At 45.3% G+C, this 19,191-nt stretch overlaps 1 protein-coding gene across 5 annotated transcripts; it reads left to right on the top strand.

The window, feature by feature from the left end:
- Nucleotides 1-1,113: 1,113 nt before the first annotated feature.
- Nucleotides 1,114-16,867, top strand: LOC118080120 (E3 ubiquitin-protein ligase TRIM11-like). 5 transcript variants are annotated; one of them, XM_088663570.1, is made up of 8 exons: nucleotides 1,157-1,791; nucleotides 2,414-2,509; nucleotides 2,823-3,053; nucleotides 4,082-4,104; nucleotides 4,701-4,813; nucleotides 5,450-5,482; nucleotides 7,318-7,523; nucleotides 15,939-16,274. In XM_088663570.1, exons 1-8 carry the CDS (start codon nucleotides 1,201-1,203, stop codon nucleotides 16,257-16,259), a joined length of 1,614 nt encoding a protein of 537 aa, XP_088519696.1. In that variant the 5' UTR covers nucleotides 1,157-1,200; the 3' UTR covers nucleotides 16,260-16,274. The 5 variants fall into 5 exon arrangements, with proteins under 5 accessions (XP_088519695.1, XP_088519694.1, XP_088519693.1 ...); XM_088663567.1 differs by lacking the exon at nucleotides 7,318-7,523 and having other exon boundaries at nucleotides 1,128-1,791; nucleotides 15,544-16,289; XM_060270949.2 differs by lacking the exon at nucleotides 15,939-16,274 and having other exon boundaries at nucleotides 1,179-1,791; nucleotides 7,318-10,199.
- Nucleotides 16,868-19,191: the final 2,324 nt, after the last annotated feature.

Raw genomic sequence — 19,191 nt, forward strand, 5'->3', positions numbered from 1 at the left:
TTCTCTCCTCCCCAAAGTCCTACCCCCCCAAAAATAATAATCCTGGCTACACCCATGGTGTCTGCGTCATCAGCTAGGTTGTGAGAAAAAGGGCCTACATATTGAGAACCAAGTTCTCCCATTCAGGTTTGGTGGAGCATAACTTGCCAGGTGGAGAAGAGAGAATTCTGGTGGATTCTCCTGAAATGCATGGGAGCCGCTTCTCGGCTAGGATGGCTAGCAATCCTATATACACTCTGGGTTGGTTTCAGGTATGTCCTACTCAGAGTAAGCCCATTGAAATGAATGAGCCTGTTAGCCGTGCCTATTGACTTCAATGGGTCTGTTCTGAGCAGGACTTTTGCCAGAATAAAGAATGACAACGGTAGGGGGGCTGTGGAGGGGATTGAAGAGAGAATTCTGGAGGCTTTTGTTGAACTGCATTGAACTGCAAGGGCTACTTGGAGAAAGGTGATGGGGGTATTTATTAAACCATTTCCTGATGTTTGTCTCCGCAACTTCAGCATGTATTCCAAGTCCTTTGGGCAAGTGAGACTCACCCTTATCTGCCATGGCAATGAGACAACTGAAGAACTGGGAACAGGGCCAAGGGGGCATCAAAGAAACATTTCTGACATTGTCCCACTGCTCAAATAGGAAGAGGAAGTGAAGGGAGATCTTTTTAATCTCTTCTGAGTTCTGTGGAGCAAAGAGGAAATAAATGCTACATCCTTGTGCCCACTCCCCCCCCTCGGCAAAAATCATAATCAAATACTGTATGTCCTTCTGGGAAAGCCTCTAAAAATGAAGACCATTAGAGGGGCTGGAGATGGGACGAGTGGGTGGACAGGACTGGGAAGACGCCGGAGCTGGAGAGCAGCTTAGAAATCCTCCAGCCTCCATCTCATGTTCTCACTGGCTGCGGATGAGTGTGCAATTGTCCCGTGGGAATGTGCATCACAGTGGCGGGTTAGGCTCCGGCTGCGATGCTCCTTGGAGTCTGAACTTCTGGGTCTTGCAGCTGGATAAGGGTGTGTGAGTTTGAGCAATTGGGTGGGAAGGGCTTGCAAGATTCAGATTCATTCACTGGCTTTCAAATAAATCTGAGACTGACATGAAGCTCAATTAAAAAAACAAAACTCGCTTCCATCTCCTTTGAGAAATGGCTCCTTAAATCGGCAGCCAGGATTTATGCCCTTTCTTTTTAATATATAAATTCCCATGCTGCAAAGACTCTGCGTCTCAGCTCACTCCCTCTCTCTTCAGGCAAGCAGTGATTTCGAGCCATCGTCTGAATTTCCTGGAAAGGAAACACGCCCCTTTGCAGACGCAAACGAGAGAAAACGAAACCATCTCTCTCTTCCTGGTGAGGCAGCAGCCATGGCTACTTATGGGGGTCCCGTGCAGGATCTCTGCGAGGAAGCCACTTGCTGCATCTGCCTGGAGTATTTCAGGGATCCTGTGATCATCCCGGAGTGCGGGCACAACTTCTGCCGATCCTGCCTGATCCAGTACTGGGGGGAATCCGAGGGAGAGGCTTCCTGCCCTCAGTGCAGAAAAATCATTCTGCACAGGAATCTCATCCCCAATCGGCCGCTGGCAAATGTTGTGGAAAGACTTACAGCCGGGAATTTCCGTCTTCATGGAGAAATGGAGGCGGAAGGAAAGGGGAAGATCTGCGAGAAGCACCAGGAGCCCCTCAAGCTGTTCTGCAAGGAGGACGAAAGCCCCATCTGTGTCGTGTGTATTGTATCCAAGGAGCACAAAAGCCACAAGGCGATTCTTCTGGAGGAGGCTTTCCAGGAGTACAAGGTATGAAATCTCTCTGGGTTTCCTTTGGGGATGGTGAGGGTGAAATAGCTACAGAGAAGGCGTCTTGCAAGAAAAAGTTTTAAGGTATTCTCCCCTCTACCGGCAAAAGAGTCACTCACAGCAAGAGCTTTAGTGCAGCCTTATAAAACTCATTTTCTGAAACTCTGTTCAATAAACATTTCTTTTTCCCTTTCAGGGGAGTACAGTGCCCCCAATGCCCCCCTACCTGCATGCAGGAGTAACTCATCCACAGCTCTTCCTCTGGAAGCAGCTCTCCTATGAAAGGGCTGGAGGGAGGAGCAATGGAGGTGGCAGCGATAGAATTGTAGAGTTGGAAGGGACCCTGAGGGAGGGCCATCTAGACCAACCCCCTGCAATGCAGGAATTCTGCCCACTGTCGTCCCTGGTTGGGCTTGAACCACCAACCTTCTGGTTAACAGCCAGACACACTGACCCATTGTGCCACAGGCTCCCTGGATGAAGAAGGCACTTGGGAGACCCAGGCAAAGATCACAGACTTGGGATCAGAGAGCAAGCATATGATTCATCTTTCCTGTTATTATGAATATTGAACTCCAACAATGAAAAAAGCAACCAAACTTTGATTTTGTTTTGTTTTCAGGATCAGATCAGCAGCTGCCTGGACAATTTGAGGAAGGAGAGAAATAAAATTCTGGTATTTAAAGCAGACACAGAAAAGGAAAGCCAAGACCTTCTTGTAAGCATCATTATTAGTTTAAGGTGGAAAAGTACTATAGTTTAGAATCCATATCTGGGGGGAAATAAATATGGAATATAGAAAGGGGTTTCTTTTTGAACAGTCTGATTACCCACAGGGCATGGAAGACCATTTGAAGGAGGGGATGGACTTCTACATTTTTATGAAACTCTTTTCCTGCTGGAATGATCTCTCTAAAATGTCAGACTTGCCCTTCCAAGTGAATTCTGATAACTGGTATTTTCATCCTGCAACATTAGACTATATGCAAGCCTGATAGGTTCTCTTCCTTTTTCTGTTTTTGCTGGTACAGAAGCAAATGGAAGCAGAGAGGGAAAAGATGGTGGCTGAGATCAGGCAGATGCACCAGTTTCTGGAAGAACAAGAGAAGCTTCTTCTGGCCCAGATGGCAGAAGTGGAGAAGGAGATTGCAAAGAAAAGGGAGGAGCACCTGGCCAGACTCTCCGGGGAACTCTCCTGTTTTGAACACGCCATTTGGGAGATGGAGGAGAAGCTTCAGGAACCAGCCAGTGAACTCCTGCAGGTCAGGCCTCATCTTGATGAGAGAGGGTGGAGTGTGTTGCTTCAGACTACAGGCTTTTCTTAGTCCTCCCCCACATAAAAATACTTTTTGTAAGAGAAACAAGCAGTACATGAATTGTAAAAAGTGTCAGCCCTGGCATAGGAGCTAACTCTGAGGGGCTGAGGTCCCTTGGACGCCCCAATAAAATATTTGAGGGGGCCAGCCCCCCTAATAATGGGCATTTCTATTGAAATGGGGTGTGTGTACTGCATCCTGTGATTGATTATGTGGGGCGGAGATTACCTGCTTCCCTCCCCCCCAATATTTTGTTCAAGTCGTCACCCCTGAGCCCCCGGGGTTGGCACGAAGGGCCCTGCTAGATCAAACCACAGGCCCCTTTGGTCCTGCATCCTGTTCTCACATTGGCCAACCAGAGGTCTCTGGGAAGACCACAGGCCAATAGAGCTCTGTATGCAATTAACTTTTACTCAGAGTAGACTGATTGAAATTAATGTGGATGACTATCTTAGGTTCATTAATTAGATTCATTAATCTCAGTGTGTCTGAGTAATAGCGAGTTGAATACAACAGATACTGCCTCCAACACAGGCATTCCAAATTGGCACTGCATCACTTTTTCATTCAGATGCTGTCTTGGGTCCAGCCAGAGACGGGATGACTTATTATTATTATTATTAAAATAATTTTGTATACCGCCCTATTCCCACAGGTCTCAGGGTGGTTCTCAGGATATGATTGAGTGTGGGATGCACATATCAGAGGACCGACTGGTTGCAGGTGAACATGGCAGATCAGGGTGATTGGATTGATCTCTCAGGTGTTTGGGTGACTTGGCCAAAAGGGAAGAAAGGGACCTTTTATTAGTCATCACTGGAATGGCTGACTTTTGTCATCTGATGGTTATTCCAAAATTATGTGCACTGCATATTTTATCGGCTTAGTATTTTATCGGCTTAGTATTTATAACTGACCGCAGGGCTCTCTGCAGAAATGGCTCCATGGATATCTTTTTCTTTCTTTCCTTCCAGGATATCAGAAGCTTCTTGCAGAGGTAAGTGATGGAAATCTGCTGCTTTAAGAAAACCCCTGCCTTATTATGATGCTAGGAACATTCTTGTTTAATGGGTGTTACACTCCCTCTGCAGTCCCTCCTTACAGAGACAGCTTTAGGTCTCCCATCGTCCATCTCACAACATCCCAGCAAAAATAGGGACACGTTTTCGTAGTCATTGGTCTCATCTACAATCATCAGAAGGAAGCCATTCCTCGTTCCCCTCCATTGCATATCTCTGAAGGCCACTTGAAACGCTTCACTAAAACTGGTGTAGTCCTAAAATCTCTGCGGAAGGACCCAGTATTGTTCACTTTTCTTCAAAAAAAAAAGTTGCATGTATCAGCTTCTTTCCCTTCAATCTCATATTCATATATTTCCTTCAGTATGTTTTGGAAGCAGGTGTGTGTCGGTTTTCCTTCCACTTGTTAGGTGCTCTCTAGATCCACACGTAAACAATATGCTCCCTTTTGTCATCATAAAAAATCCTGCTCTCAAGTCTTCATCGTGCCTTAATCATCAGGATGAGACACCTGCCCTGTCTGAAAGTTGCTTGAATTGGAAGGATGGTGATTGACTTTGTTCTTTCCCCCCAGGTCTCAGGTGAAGGAGGAATCTCCTGTGGCTTTTCCTCCTGCCCTGAAGTGGAGGATCTGGGACTTCTGTGATATAAATCCCTTCCTGGAGGCTGTCATGAAGAAATTCAGAGGTAGTAAAGAAGAGCTGAAAATATTTTATACTGAATATTTAAAATTGTTCATGAAACGCTCCAGCTCGTTAGCAGTGCCAGGATGCACAATCACCAGGAATGTAACCCTCCCTTAAGTTGTGAGTTGTCACTGACCTCTTCATATCTCTCGGCCAGGCATTAGGTGCTTTCACACATCTCGCCCATTTCCCAAGTAGCCTCACCTACAGCTTTTCAGGCATTTCTCCTGTTCCTTTGGCCCTGAGATTGATGTAAGGTGGGGGCAGAAGGAGGGGAGCTGTCCAAGAGCCAGCCAGGAGCAGAAGGGACTGGGGTTGAGGCCTCCCATCCTGGAACATCTAGATCTTCTTGTTGACGGGGAGATCTTCTGGGGGTCCTGCTCCTCCTCCCAAGATTTGGGCAGGCCTGAACCTTAACAGCACCCTTGCCCTGGTTATGCAGGGATAGCCAGCATGGTTTCAGATGGTTTTAACTGCAACTTCCATAATCTCCAGCTGGCATGTCCCATGATTAGGGATGATGGGACTTGTAGTCCACAATACCTGGCTACAATCTCATGAGCTCATATAGTTGTTGCCAGGTTTGTGCTCTAAATGATGGTGTGATGCTAAATCTCTGTTCCCTTTTCTCTTCCAGACACTATGGAATATGGACTTCAGCTGCGAAAAGGTACATTTAATAATAATAATAATTTATTATTTATACCCCGCCCATCTGGCTGGGTTTCCCTAGTCATTTTGGGTCAAACAGAGGCACCAGTTCAGGAGAGATGGGATCCGCTTCTCAGAAGACCAGGCCACTGCAGCTCTTCCGTCCATGCCTTCTTTCCCCTTCTTTCCCAGAGGCATCTGTTCAGTGAGAGTAGCATGCTGGGCTAGACGGGCTCTTGGCCTGAGCCTGCAGACTCTTAGGAAGCCCCCAGCCCAGGATGGCTGGCTTTTCGGTGCCGAATCTCAATAAGACACAGGGGTGATGTGAAGCCAAATGCTCCTGGCACATGAGGGGGAAATATCCCTTTGAGCCATACAAGATCCCCACCCCTTTTAGGGGAGTTTATGTAAGAGTAAGGTGTAAGAGTGGGAAATGTATGATCAAAAATAGCTCAGAAAATGGCTGCAACAACCTTTGAGGGCGAAAAGCTAATTGTGTTCTGGTGTCAATGGCAGGGAGGTGGGGGCTGCCTGAGTGTCAACTCCAGGGGCCCGGCTTCCCTGCAAGATGGGGGTCTTCCCTCAGCCTTTGTATTGGAGGGGAGACATGACTTCTCTGCTTCAACATGATGGCAGACTAGAGAAACCTGAGTAAACTTAAAAGAGCAGGGCACAGCAGGACAGAATTACTCCAGAGACCAGGGAGAAAGGCTCAATGGGAAGACAGAAGTCCCATCTGGCCTGATCCTGGACACCACAAAAATGGAATCATAAGAGCTGAAAAAAGTACAGCAGATGGTAGCATAAAGGAAACTCTTACTTGGCTTCTATCTATCTATCCACATTTAATATCTATATTCATATTCTCACCTTTTATCTTGGGATTCCAACAACAAATGCATTAACACAATTCATAGGAAAAGAAAGCTATTCATAGTATCAACAATGTAATAGTTGTCAATTTAAAAGATAAAAGTATACATATTCTGCATCACTCTAACCAAACCACAGGAGATAATCAAGTTTGTTCTTGGCTGACTGCTCATAGTTTGGCTGGGGGAAACAAATCACAGGCCCAAAGGCTGCCAGACTCCTGCATGGCACTGAAGGGAGGCCCTCGGAGGGTGGTGGACTCTCCTTCCTTGGAGGCTTTTAATCAGACGTTGGGTCAGGAATGCTTTGATAATGTTTCCTGCCTTGCAGGGGATTGGATTAGATGACCCTTGGGGTCCCTTCCAACTCTACAATTATACGATGCGCTTTCAAGAATCCCAAGTAGGACATTTCACTTGGGGTCGGGGTCGCCTAGCCACTTTCTAGCTTTTTTATAAATTACCTGGAAGGATGGGGAATAACATTACATTAAAAATGTAACTGAAACTGGAATGGTGGTTACAAGGAGGGTGAGAGCACCTTCTGCCAGATTTACCTGGCATGTTAAGCTTGGTCTGCCATGTGATGTGAGGTAAAATATTAAGATTTGAATGAGGGAGTCCCTGCTTTGACTCCCTTCTGCCATAAACTGTGGGGGGTGGGGCTGGCCTTAGACAAGCCGTTGTCTCTCAGCCTCAGTCCTCCCATCTGAAAAATGGGCAAAGTAAGATTGACTCAACTTACAGGGTTATTGCAAGGGTTCTATGTAGATAATGTGTGCTAAGTACTTCAGACACTTGAAAGAACTGCAAATGTTTCAAAAATCCTTATTAAGAACTTGATGAACATCCCTCTCTCGAATGCAGAGCCATGGAGTCCCTGTTCATTTCAGAGGGGATGCTATTTCTGTCATGTGCCTAAAAATGAGTCAGCTTCCCAGTTGACGTCATTTCTCTTCTCTTTCCTCCTCTGCACCCACAGAAAACATAACTTTGGATCCAATCACAGCAAATCCCTGGCTCATCCTGTCTGAGGATCGAAAGAGTGTGAGAGAGGGAGAAGTGTGTCAAGACCTGCCAAACAGCCCTAAAAGATTTGACCAACATGCCTATGTGCTGGGATGTGAGGAGTTCAAGGAAGGCAGACATTTCTGGGAAGTCGCTGTGGGGAGTGAAGAGAGATGGGGAGTGGGGGTGGCCAGAGAGTCTGTGAAGAGGAAAGGCGTGTTAATCCCTGGCCCTAAGGAAGGGATCTGGCGCATAGGGAAGTTGGATGGTCAATACAGGGTCTCCAACTTAGCTGGGCCCCCTGTTTCCTTGCTGGGTGGGGAGCCCAAAAGGATCCGAGTGACCCTGAACTTTGAAGGGGGACGGGTGTCCTTTTACGATGCAGATACAGCAGTCCTCCTCCACTCATTCTCAGAAGCCTCCTTCTCTGGAGAGACCCTCAAGCCCATCTTTTTCGTGAGCGAGGAAGCAAACCTGACACTCTCTTGACAGAGGGTGGAGATAGACAAGCTTATATTCATCGCCATCATGGCACATTCAGTCTCCTCTTCAGGACTGAGCTGACAAGAACTTGAGAAACCATATTTGCCGAACTGTGATTGGCCATCCCTTGTGTCAATGATGCAACTCTCCCTTCTCTAGCTAGCTTTGTAAATGATACTGATTGACTGGGTCTCCTGTCTGTCCCCAAACTTGCCTGTTCTCTCTCCCTTGGGAATCAGCTACTTCTGTCAGTCAAGGAGGTGTATAGGAGGAAAGAAGCAAGAAAATAATTTAGGAAACAACAGCTACCCCCCAACACATTCCTGTTTCAGTGTAGTTCTTTCTCCAACTTCCAATTCTGACTTAAGATTTCTAGGGACAATACCATCAACTTTTATGAATAGAATCACTTAAAACTTAAAACCATCCTCAGCCTCAATCCTGCTCTCAGATTCCCTTTTCCTCCCCCAAGACCTCCACTGACCATAGAGATGGAAGTTCCAAAATCTCTTTTCTTGCTGCTACTCAGAGAGGCCTATGTGGCAATTCAGCAAAATCTCCATATCCAAAGAGACCTGTTTGTTAGTTGAGTACATTCAGCCCAAAATTCACAGCGTGATGGAGGCCTGGAGCCTTTCGTTTGTGATACAAGGGCAAGAGACTGGGGAAAACTGTTGGAAGGGACTGTGTGAGATCTCACAAGAGTCTTCAGAGCCCAGAAGGCAATGGGGGGGGGAGGCTTTGGCAGTGGGGGGGAAGAGTTTCTACATTCACCTTGCTTCCCGGCCTCTAGAAAGGTTGCATAAAGCCTCTCAAGATCTCTGCCTTGGGACAAGCATAGATGGTTGCTTGGGGGCATTTTGGGGGGGTCTTCCTGATTTGCACTATATTGCCTTCATATGCTGACCCCTGTCTCCGAGACGTGTAAAGCTTTGTGGCTTCTTGAATGATTTCCCCAGAGATAAAGTGTTACTCCTTGTGTGTGTCGTCATGGTCCCTTCGTATGTTTGGTCAAAAATGTATTTGCAGCATTTGTGAGCATCCACCCTTTGAGAGATGGTTAATGCAGGCCTCTCTTATTTGGGGCATGAGTGTGGACACCACTATGGCTCTGTGTGGAAGACCTCCCTTTGTATCTGTTATTTTAAGCTGGAATTTCCAAGCCAAGTGCAGTACTCTGTGTATACATTTCAATGTCTATCATATTAAGGAGCATGACATGATGTGTGGCTGTAGTTGATTAGTATGGAATCTAGCCTTTATTGGTTGTGATCTCCTGAACCTATATACAATAAAGGCATTAATGGTTTGCCAGTCCGCTGCAGCATGTTCCTTTTGTTCCAGATGTACTGAGGCAAATCGCTTTTTCAAATATTAAAAGCAGAGGATATCCAAATAAGCAAGCAAGCTGCTTACCAACTCTTGTGCAGAATGGTGTACACAGAGTACAAGTGAAAGGCAGTAATTTTTAATAAATTCTGACAAGCAATATTACAATATGCACTTTCTTCTGGTGGCTGTCAGAGTTCATGCAAATCTGCTCCCTCTTATCTTTTGCTATTGTTGATGCATCACAGGAGACAATTGCACTCCAGTGCTGTGGAGGGGAAGGGTGCAACTTCAGAAGAATTCAGAAAAGCAGAAGCAACGGGGTGGGAGGTTTTGACATTGAGGTCACAATCATGGGGGAAGGGAAGCCTTGTTCTTTCCCACCCCCTATTTTGCTTAAATAGCTGCTCAAGCTTCCTTGCTTCAGTGGCACTAGCTGAGAATATTCAACCTCTGAATAATGTCCTTAGCTAGGACCATCATTTGAGCAGGAAATGTAAATTCCCAGAGACTGTCATCTAGAAAGGCCCTAAAACATAGCATCATAGAGTTGGAAGGGACCCCAAGGGCCATCTAGGCCATCCCCTTGCAATGCAGGAATCTCAACTAACACATCCATGACAGATGACCATCCATCTATCATGCCATTGGGAAAGGCCTCTATTAAAGATGGCAGACCCTAAGAGATTTGCTGCCCTCCTCGATCATGCTTCTGATGTATCCCCTGTGTAACACCACCAGCAGCCTGCCCACTTCTTCTCCGTCACTGACTGGGCAGGCCATACATCAGTATTTTCATTACAAACAATACATGTGCTTAGGGGGTAAGGGTTTCTTTAACTAATCTAGTGGAAGAGACTAATCTAGTGCTAAAATCCACGGGTTATGGGGCGCAAATTACTTGCCTTGCCCCGGGTGCTGACAACCCACGCTACGCCACTGGTGAGAGGTTATGCTGGAGTTTGTTAGAGGTAGAGAGAGAATTAGAATTACTGATCTATGTACTGTTTGTTGTATTTCTGTAAATAAACTTGTATATAGTTACTCAGTATTGTGGCAGTGAGTTCCTGTGTCAAGCTACTTGCCTTCACCTGCAACCAAGAAGTTTCTGCTGTGCCTGCGCTTACTCTGCTGAAGTCCAACTGGTGTAGTTGGCATTTACAGACAGCCTACAAATCTTTAACACAAACTTCAGGCCCTTTCAGTCCTGCATCCTGTTCTCACATTGGCCAACCAGAGGTCTCTGGGAAGCCCACAGGCAAATAGAGCTCTGTAATTTTATTGTGGTTGTTGTTGTTTTAATTTCAACACAATTCCAATAGAGGCAACATTATCATAATGCCAATTAAAAACAATAACAACCAATTATTCAGAAGCCAAATTAAAACATTTTTTGAAGACTTCCCATGTTCTGGATTTCAGGATGCAAATGATCTTATTTCTTACTGCTTTCATAATCTTGATTAATCCAATTACCACCATTCTGATCTTAGTCCCTTATTTGACAGCCACATATTTCTTGACTTTCATTCGTTGTTACAAATTTACTGACTTTTATGTTTGCAAGAGGAGTTTATGTCCAGTAAGATTCCTGTGTGAGATAGTAATCTTCCAGCTATTTCTTCTTTTTCCTGATATATTCCAGTCTTAAAAGACACCTTCATTTCCACAGTTTCGCTTTCTCTTCTGGTCCTACTCTCCGAGGTTAATTTCCTCTGCGTCAGTCAGGGCTACGGTAGATCAAAGGGCGGTAACTTTAATTGCGCTTCAGTGGAAATTCGGTGCAGTCAATCATCATATCAACATTCTCACACAGAATAGAGCTCTGTATTCAATTAACCTTTACTCAGAGTAGACTGGTTGAAATTAATGGGCGATGGCTATCTTACGTTCATTAATTTCAGTGTGCCTGAGTAAAAGCGAGTTGAATACAACCGATACTTCCTCCAACACAGGCATTCCAAATTGGCACTTTGTACTTTGTAACAAATAACATAAAGTGTTGAATTTTTTGTGTATTTTGTTGGTGTGTAAACATAATAAAGCATAATAATAATAAATAAAAACAAACTGGCATTGTAATCACCTTTTCATTCAGATGCTGTCTTGGGTCCAGCCAGAGAGGGGGTGACCTATTATTATTATTATTATTATTATTATTATTATTATTATTATTAGTTTGTATACCGCCCTATACCCACAGGTCTCAGGGTGGTTCATAGGATGTGATTGTGTGTGGGATGCACATAGCAGTGAACAAATTGGTCACAGGTGAACCCGGAACCAGCACACACTGCGGGGCAAAATGGCAGATCAGGGTGGTAGGATTGAATCTCTCAGGTGTTTGGGTGACTTGGTCAAAAGAGAAGAAAGGGACCCTTTATTCCTCATCACTGGAATGGCTGACTTTTGACATCTGATGGTATTCCAAAATTATGTGGCACTGTGTATTTTATCAAGGTTCTTTTGTTTTGTTTCTCTCTGCTTCAGCTGCATGGCTCTGTGCAGAAATGGCTCCACATATATAACTTTTTCTTTCCCTCCTTCCAGGATATCAGAAGCTTCTTGCAGAGGTAAGTGATGGAAATCTGCAGCTTTAAGATACTTCTATTGGGAAAGTTCCTGTTTAAAGGGTGAGAAACTCACTCTCCGGTTCCTCCTTTCAGAGATAGCTTAGGAATCCATTGTCCATTTCACAAAATCACAGACAAAAGTAGGGACACATTTTTGTGGTAGTTTGTAGCTACAATCACAGACAGGAAGCCGCTCCCATTGCATATCTCTGAAGGCCCTTCTCTGTGAAGGATTCATTTACTCTGCAATGGATAGAAAAAAGGGGGGACATACTGTATAGCAAATATCTTCACTATAACTTGCCCCTAAATATCTAGTGTATTTCAGGCTCCTGCAGGTTCTCCCCCAGACATAAGAACATGAGAAAGGGCCCTGCTGGATCAGGCCAGTGACCCATCTAGTCCAGCATCCTGTTTTCCCCATGATTAACCATATGCCCCTGGGAAACTCGTGATCAGGATCTGAGCCCCAGAGGACACTCCCCTCCTGAGGTTTCAGAGGAACCACTGCCTTGGACCCAGCCATCGTGAATAGTAGCCACTGAGAGTCTTGTCCCCAAACAATTTTATATTGTGAAAATCTTCCATGTTTAGAAAATACTCTAATATTTTCTCCATTTTTAAAATATAACCACTCTGCTACAATACATTTCAGATGCGGGTGGCGTTGTGGTCTAAACCACAGAGCCTAGGGTTTGCCGATCGAAAGGTCGGCGGTTCAAATCCCCGCAACAGGGTGAGCTCCCGTTGTTCGGTCCCAGTTCCTGCCAACCTAGCAGTTCAAAAGCATATCAAAGTGCAAGTAGATAAATATGTACCACTCTGGTGGGAAACGGTGTTTCCGTGCGCTGCTCTGGTTCACCAGAAGCGACTTAGTCATGCTGGCCACATGACCTGGAAGTTGTCTGCGGACAAACGCCGACTCCCTTGGCCAGTAAAGCAAGATGAGCGCCGCAACCCCAGAGTTGTCTGTGACTGGACTTAACGGTCAGGGTTCCCTTTACCTTTACAATACATTTATAATGTTAATTGCAAAAGCCATTCTAAAGCATTCTGCACTTCCTTATATTTCAGAAATGCACATGTTAGCATGCCACCAAGGAAACCGGGACAACTGGCAGGCCCCAAACTGGCTCCAGCTCTGCTGGCCGATCTCATTAGTGGATGTCCGCTCCTTGGTGCAGAAATGTGTCAGAAATGCAGAAGTGGCACCGTGAGGCTTGTGTAAGCATAATTTACAGCAGTTTATTGAAGCAAGTGAGGACAAAGAGAAAACATGTCCGAACTCTTTCTTGTCCAAGCAAAACAGAACAGTAATACACAAACGGAAATTCCCAGCATGCAATGCTGGTGTGTGTTACAGACATGTGACACGCAACAGTCCCACATCTGCCTTAAGGTGGAACGGAATATCCCAACAGCACATACCAGATCTATTTTATTTTGCCATTAATCACTTGAAATGCTTCACTAAAACTGATGTAGTCCTAAAATCTCTGCGTCAGGACCCAGTATCTGAAGAAGTGTGCATGCACACGAAAGCTCACACCTATGACAAACTTAGTTGGTCTCTAAGGTGCTACTGGAATGATTTTTTATTTTTATTAGGACCCATTATTGTTCACTTTTCTTCAAAATAATAATTTGCATACATCAGCTTCTTGCCTTCAATCTCATATTCATATATTTCCTTCAGTATATTTTGGAAGCAGGTTTGTGTCGGTTTTCCTTCAACTTGTTAGATGCTTTCTAGATCCACACGTCATCTAGATTCTCCCTTTTGCCAAAGGAAAATCCCTGCTCCCAAGTCTTTATAATATATCCATCATGCCTTTATCATTAGAATGAGACACCTGCCCTGTCAGAAACCTCCTTGCATTGGAAGGATGTTGGCTTGACTTTGTTCTTCTCCTCCCAGGTCTCAGGCGAAGGAGAACTTAGAGGATCCTCCTGTGGCTTTTCCTCCTGCCCTGAAGTGGAGGATCTGGGACTTCTGTGATATTCATCCCTTCCTGGAGGGAGTCATGAAGAAATTCAGAGGTAGTAAAGAAGGGCTGAAAGGATTGTTAGCTGGATGTTTCGAAATGTTCACGACAAGCTCCAGGTCATAGGGAATATTAGCCAAGCCAGGAAAATAGAAGGCTTATTTATTTATTCTCTTTCAATATCTAGAAGCCGCACTTTCATATGTAGATGACTGATTTTACTTAGGCAATTGAAAGGGGACGGTAAACCCTTCTTGCTGGGATCTTCGGGGAGCCTCCCAGATTCCAGTCAGCAAGGTTAAGGGTGTTTGAAAGCTTTTGCCATGAAGGGTTTAGCCACCACACAAATTGCTTTTAAGACCTCGGCCATGCTTATTGGGCTCTGAGAGGCTCCTGCGAAATCTCATGGGGCCGTCTTGAGATCTCAAATGGCAGGGGTGATTCTAGGGGTTTTCTGACTTTGTACAATTTGCCTTATTCTCATTACCCAGGAATGTAAAGGGAGCCCTGACCATTAGATCCAGTCGTGACCGACTCTGGGGTTGCGTGCTCATCTCGCATTATTGGCCGAGGGAGCCGGCGTACAGCTTCCAGGTCATTTGGCCAGCATGACAAAGCCACTTCTGGCGAACCAGAGCAGCACATGGAAACGCCATTTACCTTCCCGCTGTAGCGGTTCCTATTTATCTACTTGCACTTTGGCATGCTTTCGAACTGCTAGGTGGGCAGGAGCTGGGACCAAGCAACGGGAGCTCACCCCGTCGTGGGGATTCAAACTGCCGACTTCCTGACCGGCAAGCCCTAGGCGCTGTGGTTTAACCCACAGCGCCACTCGCGTCCCTCCCCCAGGAATGTAACCCTCCCTTAAGTTGCGAGTTGTACTTGACCTCTGCACATCTCTCAGCCAGACTTTGGGTGATTTCACACATCTCACCCATTTCCCAAGTAGCCTCACCTACAGCTTTTCAGGCATTTCTTCTGTCCCTTTGGCCGTGAGATTGATGTAAGGGGGGGCAGGAGGAGGGGAGCTGTCAAAGAGCGAGCCAGGAGCAGGGGGGGACTGGGGTTGAGGCCTTCCATCCTGGAACATCTGGATCTTCTTGTTGAAGGGGACTCTCCTTCCTTGGAGGTTTTTAATCAGACGTTGGGATGGTCATGTGGCATGGATGCTTTAGTTGAGATTCCAGCATTGCAGCGGGTTGGACTAGATGACCCTTGGGGTCCCTTCCGACTCTACAATTATACAATGTGCTTTCAGGAATACCAAGTAGGACATTGCACATGGGGGATGGGGAAGCCTAACCACTTTCTTGCCTTTTATACACTACCTGGAAGGATGGAATATAACATTATTTAAATATACAACTGAAACTTGAATGGTGGTTACAAGGAGGGTGAGAGCACCCGCTGCCAGTTTTACCTGGCCTGTCAAGCATGTTCTGCCATATGAGGTAAAAGATTGATGTGAATGAGGGAGTCCCTGCTTTGACTCCCTTCTGCCATGAACGGTGGGGGTGGCCTTAGACAAGCCAGTCTCTCAGCCTCAGTCCTCCCATCTGAAAAAAATAGGAATAGTAAATTTGAGTTAACTTACAGGGTCCTTGCAACGGTTCTATGTAGATAATGTGTCTTAAGTACTTCAAACACTTGAAATAACAGCAAATGTTTCAAGAATCCTTATTAAGAACTTGATGAACATCCTTCTCTCGAATGCAGAGCCATGGAGTCCCTGTTCGTTTCAGAGGGGATGCTATTTCTGTCATGTGCCTAAAGAAAAGTCAGCTCTCAGTTGACATTGTTTTTCTTCTCCTTCCTCATCTGCCCCCACAGAAAACGTAACTTTGGATCCAGACACAGCAAATCATTACCTCATCCTGTCTGAGGATCGAAAGAGAGTGATTCGGGGGAAAGTCTACCAAGACCTGCCAAACAACCCTGAGAGATTTGACATGCGTGGCTATGTGCTGGGATGTGAGGGGTTCACATCAGGCAGACATTTCTGGGAGGTCACTGTGGGAAGAGAGGAGAGATGGGGGGTGGGGGTTGCCAGAAGATCTATAAAGAGGAAGTGTCTTTTCTCTTTTGCTCCTAGGGAAAGGAGTCGGGTAAAAGAGTGTCAAGAGATGGCAAACAACCCTGAGAGATTTGACACACATGTCTATGTGCTGGCATGTGAGGCGTTCAAGGAAGACAGATATTTCTGGGAGTTGATTTTGATGAGAGAGGGGGAATGGGCCATGGGGGTGGCCAGAGAGTCTGTGAAGAGGAAAGGCAATTTAATCCCTGGTCCTAAGGAAGGGGTTTGGCGCATAGGGAAGTGGGGTGATCAATACAGGGTCTCCACCCACGATGGGCACCCTGTTTCGATGCTGGGTGGGGAGCCCAAGAGGATCCGAGTGGCCCTGAACTGTGAAGGGGGACGGGTGTCCTTTTACGATGCAGATACAGCAGATCTCCTTTGCACATTCCCGGCAGCCTCCTTCTCAGGAGAGACCCTCCAGCCCTTCTTTTACATGTTTGCCAGAGGCCACCTGACAGTCTCTTGAGTGTAGAGACAGACAAGTTCCCCAGTTCCCTGCTTTTCAGTGCCAGCAGTCCTAAATCATCAGAGAGATGCACAACATCAAAGCGCTTCAGGAGCCCTGACCCAGACAACAAAGCAATAAATCACAGAGGCAATTAAGCACAGACAAAAGTATTTTACTACCGGGTCAAAAGCATAATGGTTCCCATTTACAGTGTTTGTATCCTTAAGCGTTTGTTAGTTAGAGTTTTCCAGGCTTTGCTTTTCGCGACCCGCAATGCCCTGCTCTTCCCTCTCTTGCATTCTGTCGGCTTGCCAGATAAATGCAGACTAAACATAGTTTTTATACAGCTTCTGTTAGAACAGAAGCAGCTCCTCTCGCAGATGTGGCCTTGACGAAAGGTCCAGCTTTCTGAATCCTCTGGAATCTTCGAGAACTTTCAGTTAGTTCTGGAAAGAATGAACATGAAATTCTCCGTAACGTGAAATTCCATTACCTGAAGGCAATGTATCTAGATGTATGACTGCATATGTTTTTAGAGATCACCTCTTATCCTTTTGTGTAACATGTCTGAACAAATGTTCCATGTGTTAACCTGCTTGAGTTTATTAAATATGCTTCTTCTTGTTGCTCCTACCGTATGTTATTTCAGACTCGGTGGTGTAATAGCCCCATCCACCCCACATGACACCCCCCCCCCCCGGATATAAACAGGGTGATATCCCATCTGATCCCCACAGCAATAGTTTGCCACACCACCCCCACTTTGTTACTTAACCATTTTGTTGTAAGAATAACAGATGCTCACAATGTTTCCATGAACAAAGAGGGGACACTAAGTATCTGTATATACCCCGTATGTTCCAGCTTCCGACTAACACTGTCTGTATTCTTTGTTCCCTTTGTTTTATTATATTCTTGTTTTAATGCATGCACTGTAATCAAATATACCATGCCATGTCCTGTTTTCATAAAATTTTATCCTTTGTATAAAACCTGTATCTCCTTGTAACCAAATTATAAGGAAACTTGGTTTCACGCTGGCTGCTACTGTTGTCAAAATGTATTCTCCAGCGCCACCTACTGGGTCTACAATGAAGACACATGAATATACAAGTTTAGAATATTTTACTGTATTGAAATAAAGGTATCTGAAGAAGTGTGCATGCACACGAAAGCTCATACCAAAATAAAAAACTTAGTTGGTCTTTAAGGTGCTGCTGGAAGGAATTTTTAAATTTTGTTTCGACTATGTCAGACCAACACGGCTACCTACCTGTAACTGAAATAAAGGAAACACTGATTAGGACCAAAATAAAACAATTCCTTCCAGTAGCACCTTAGAGAGCAACTAAGTTTGTCATTGGTATGAGCTTTCGTGTGCATGCAACACGTGTGATTAGGACATCACACCCACACTGATTAGCGGCTCCCAATCTCCTGTCTCATCTTCAGACAGTTCCATTGTTTTCCTGTAGATACAGTGGTGCCTCACTAGACGAACGCCCTGTAAGTCAATTTTTTCGCTTAACAAATCTATTTTTCGAGTGAAGGTTGCCTCGCTAGACGAATTCGCTTTACAAAAAATGTGTCTAGCAAATCGCGGTTTCCCATAGGAATGCATTGAAATTCAATTAATGCGTTCCTATGGGCAAAAAATAAAAATAAAAAAATTCAATGCATTCCTATGGGATTTGCTAGATGAATTTTTCGTTATAAGAATTGACCCGTGGAATGAATTAAATTCATCTAGCGAGGCACCACTGTATAGGAAAAACAAATTAACACTTGTCAAATACAACCCAAACACTTCTTGTATACCGTAGCAATCACAAACTAACACCACCATTTGACCCTTCCTCAACACACCACTTACCTGTGAAAAATCCTCTTCAACATATTTTGCAGCCGTGCCTCTTCTGACATCTACTGTATAGAGATTGAAGGGTATAAATGTAAAGGATATCTTTTGTTCAGGGTTCCTCCTCCAACGCCTGCAGCGTGAGTGGGAACCCTGTTGCCAACAGCTGTTCCCCCCCCCTTAATAATAAAGATCATGCTTAATCAGCTGCCTTGCTTTCTCTAATTCTGGTTTGGTCTCTGTCATTTTCCTACCAGAAAGGAGCATTCAAGTTTGCTCTCTCCGGAGGTTTTGGACTTCCTACCGGAGTCAGAACCCCTTCAACTGGGGAGACAATCAGCTTCCTATCTCAATTTCAACCCGTGCCAAGCGGATGGGGTATCACACATAAGGAGAGGCACTTCATTTCCACATTTCTGCCATAGTCCTGCCACCCAAATGCTGATTCTCAAATGGGAAGAGAAAGTGAAGGCAGCGGGTCTTTCTAATCTCCTTTGAGCTCTATGGAGCGAAGAGGAAATTAAAGCTACAGCCCTGGGCCCACTTCCCTGGGAGCAAGTCCCTTTGAACTTAATGGGATTTACTTCTGAGTAGACATAGGAGTGCTGATGTTTTTATAGATTGAGGGAAAGGATTAGCTCCCAGGTTTTGGTGATTCTCCTCTTCACACAGCACATAGTGTGGTGTTGGCCACTAACTTGCACACCCTCTTAAAGGCAAAATAAAAAAATTATTGAAAAAGATAACAGAAGTCACCAGACCCATATATTGAAAGAGCGGTTGCCGACAACAAACTTAGGTAAAGGTAAAGGGACCCCTGACCATTAGGTCCAGTTGTGGCCAACTCTGGGGTTGTGGTGCTCATCTCGCATTATTGGCCGAGGGAGCTGGCGTTTGTCCGCAGACAGCTTCCGGGTCATGTGGCCAGCATGACAAAGCCGCTTCTGGCAAACCAGAGCAGCGCACAGAAATGCCATTTACCTATTTATCTACTTCCACTTTGATGTGCTTTAGAACTGCTAGGTGGGCAGGAACTGGGACCGAGCAACGGGAGCTCACCCCATCATGGGAATTCAAACCGCCGACCTGATT

Source organism: Zootoca vivipara, chromosome 2, assembly GCF_965207765.1.
Source record: "Zootoca vivipara chromosome 2, rZooViv2.hap1.1, whole genome shotgun sequence".
Taxonomy (NCBI): Eukaryota; Metazoa; Chordata; class Lepidosauria; order Squamata; family Lacertidae; genus Zootoca; species Zootoca vivipara.

Coding starts and splice junctions, on each gene's coding strand:
- LOC118080120 (XM_088663567.1), top strand. CDS start 1,201: ATGCTGCAAAGACTCTGCGTCTCAGCTCACTCCCTCTCTCTTCAGGCA. Junction 1,792..2,413: donor AGGCTTTCCAGGAGTACAAG/GTATGAAATCTC, acceptor TTTTGTTTTCAG/GATCAGATCAGCAGCTGCCT. Junction 2,510..2,822: donor AGGAAAGCCAAGACCTTCTT/GTAAGCATCATT, acceptor TTGCTGGTACAG/AAGCAAATGGAAGCAGAGAG.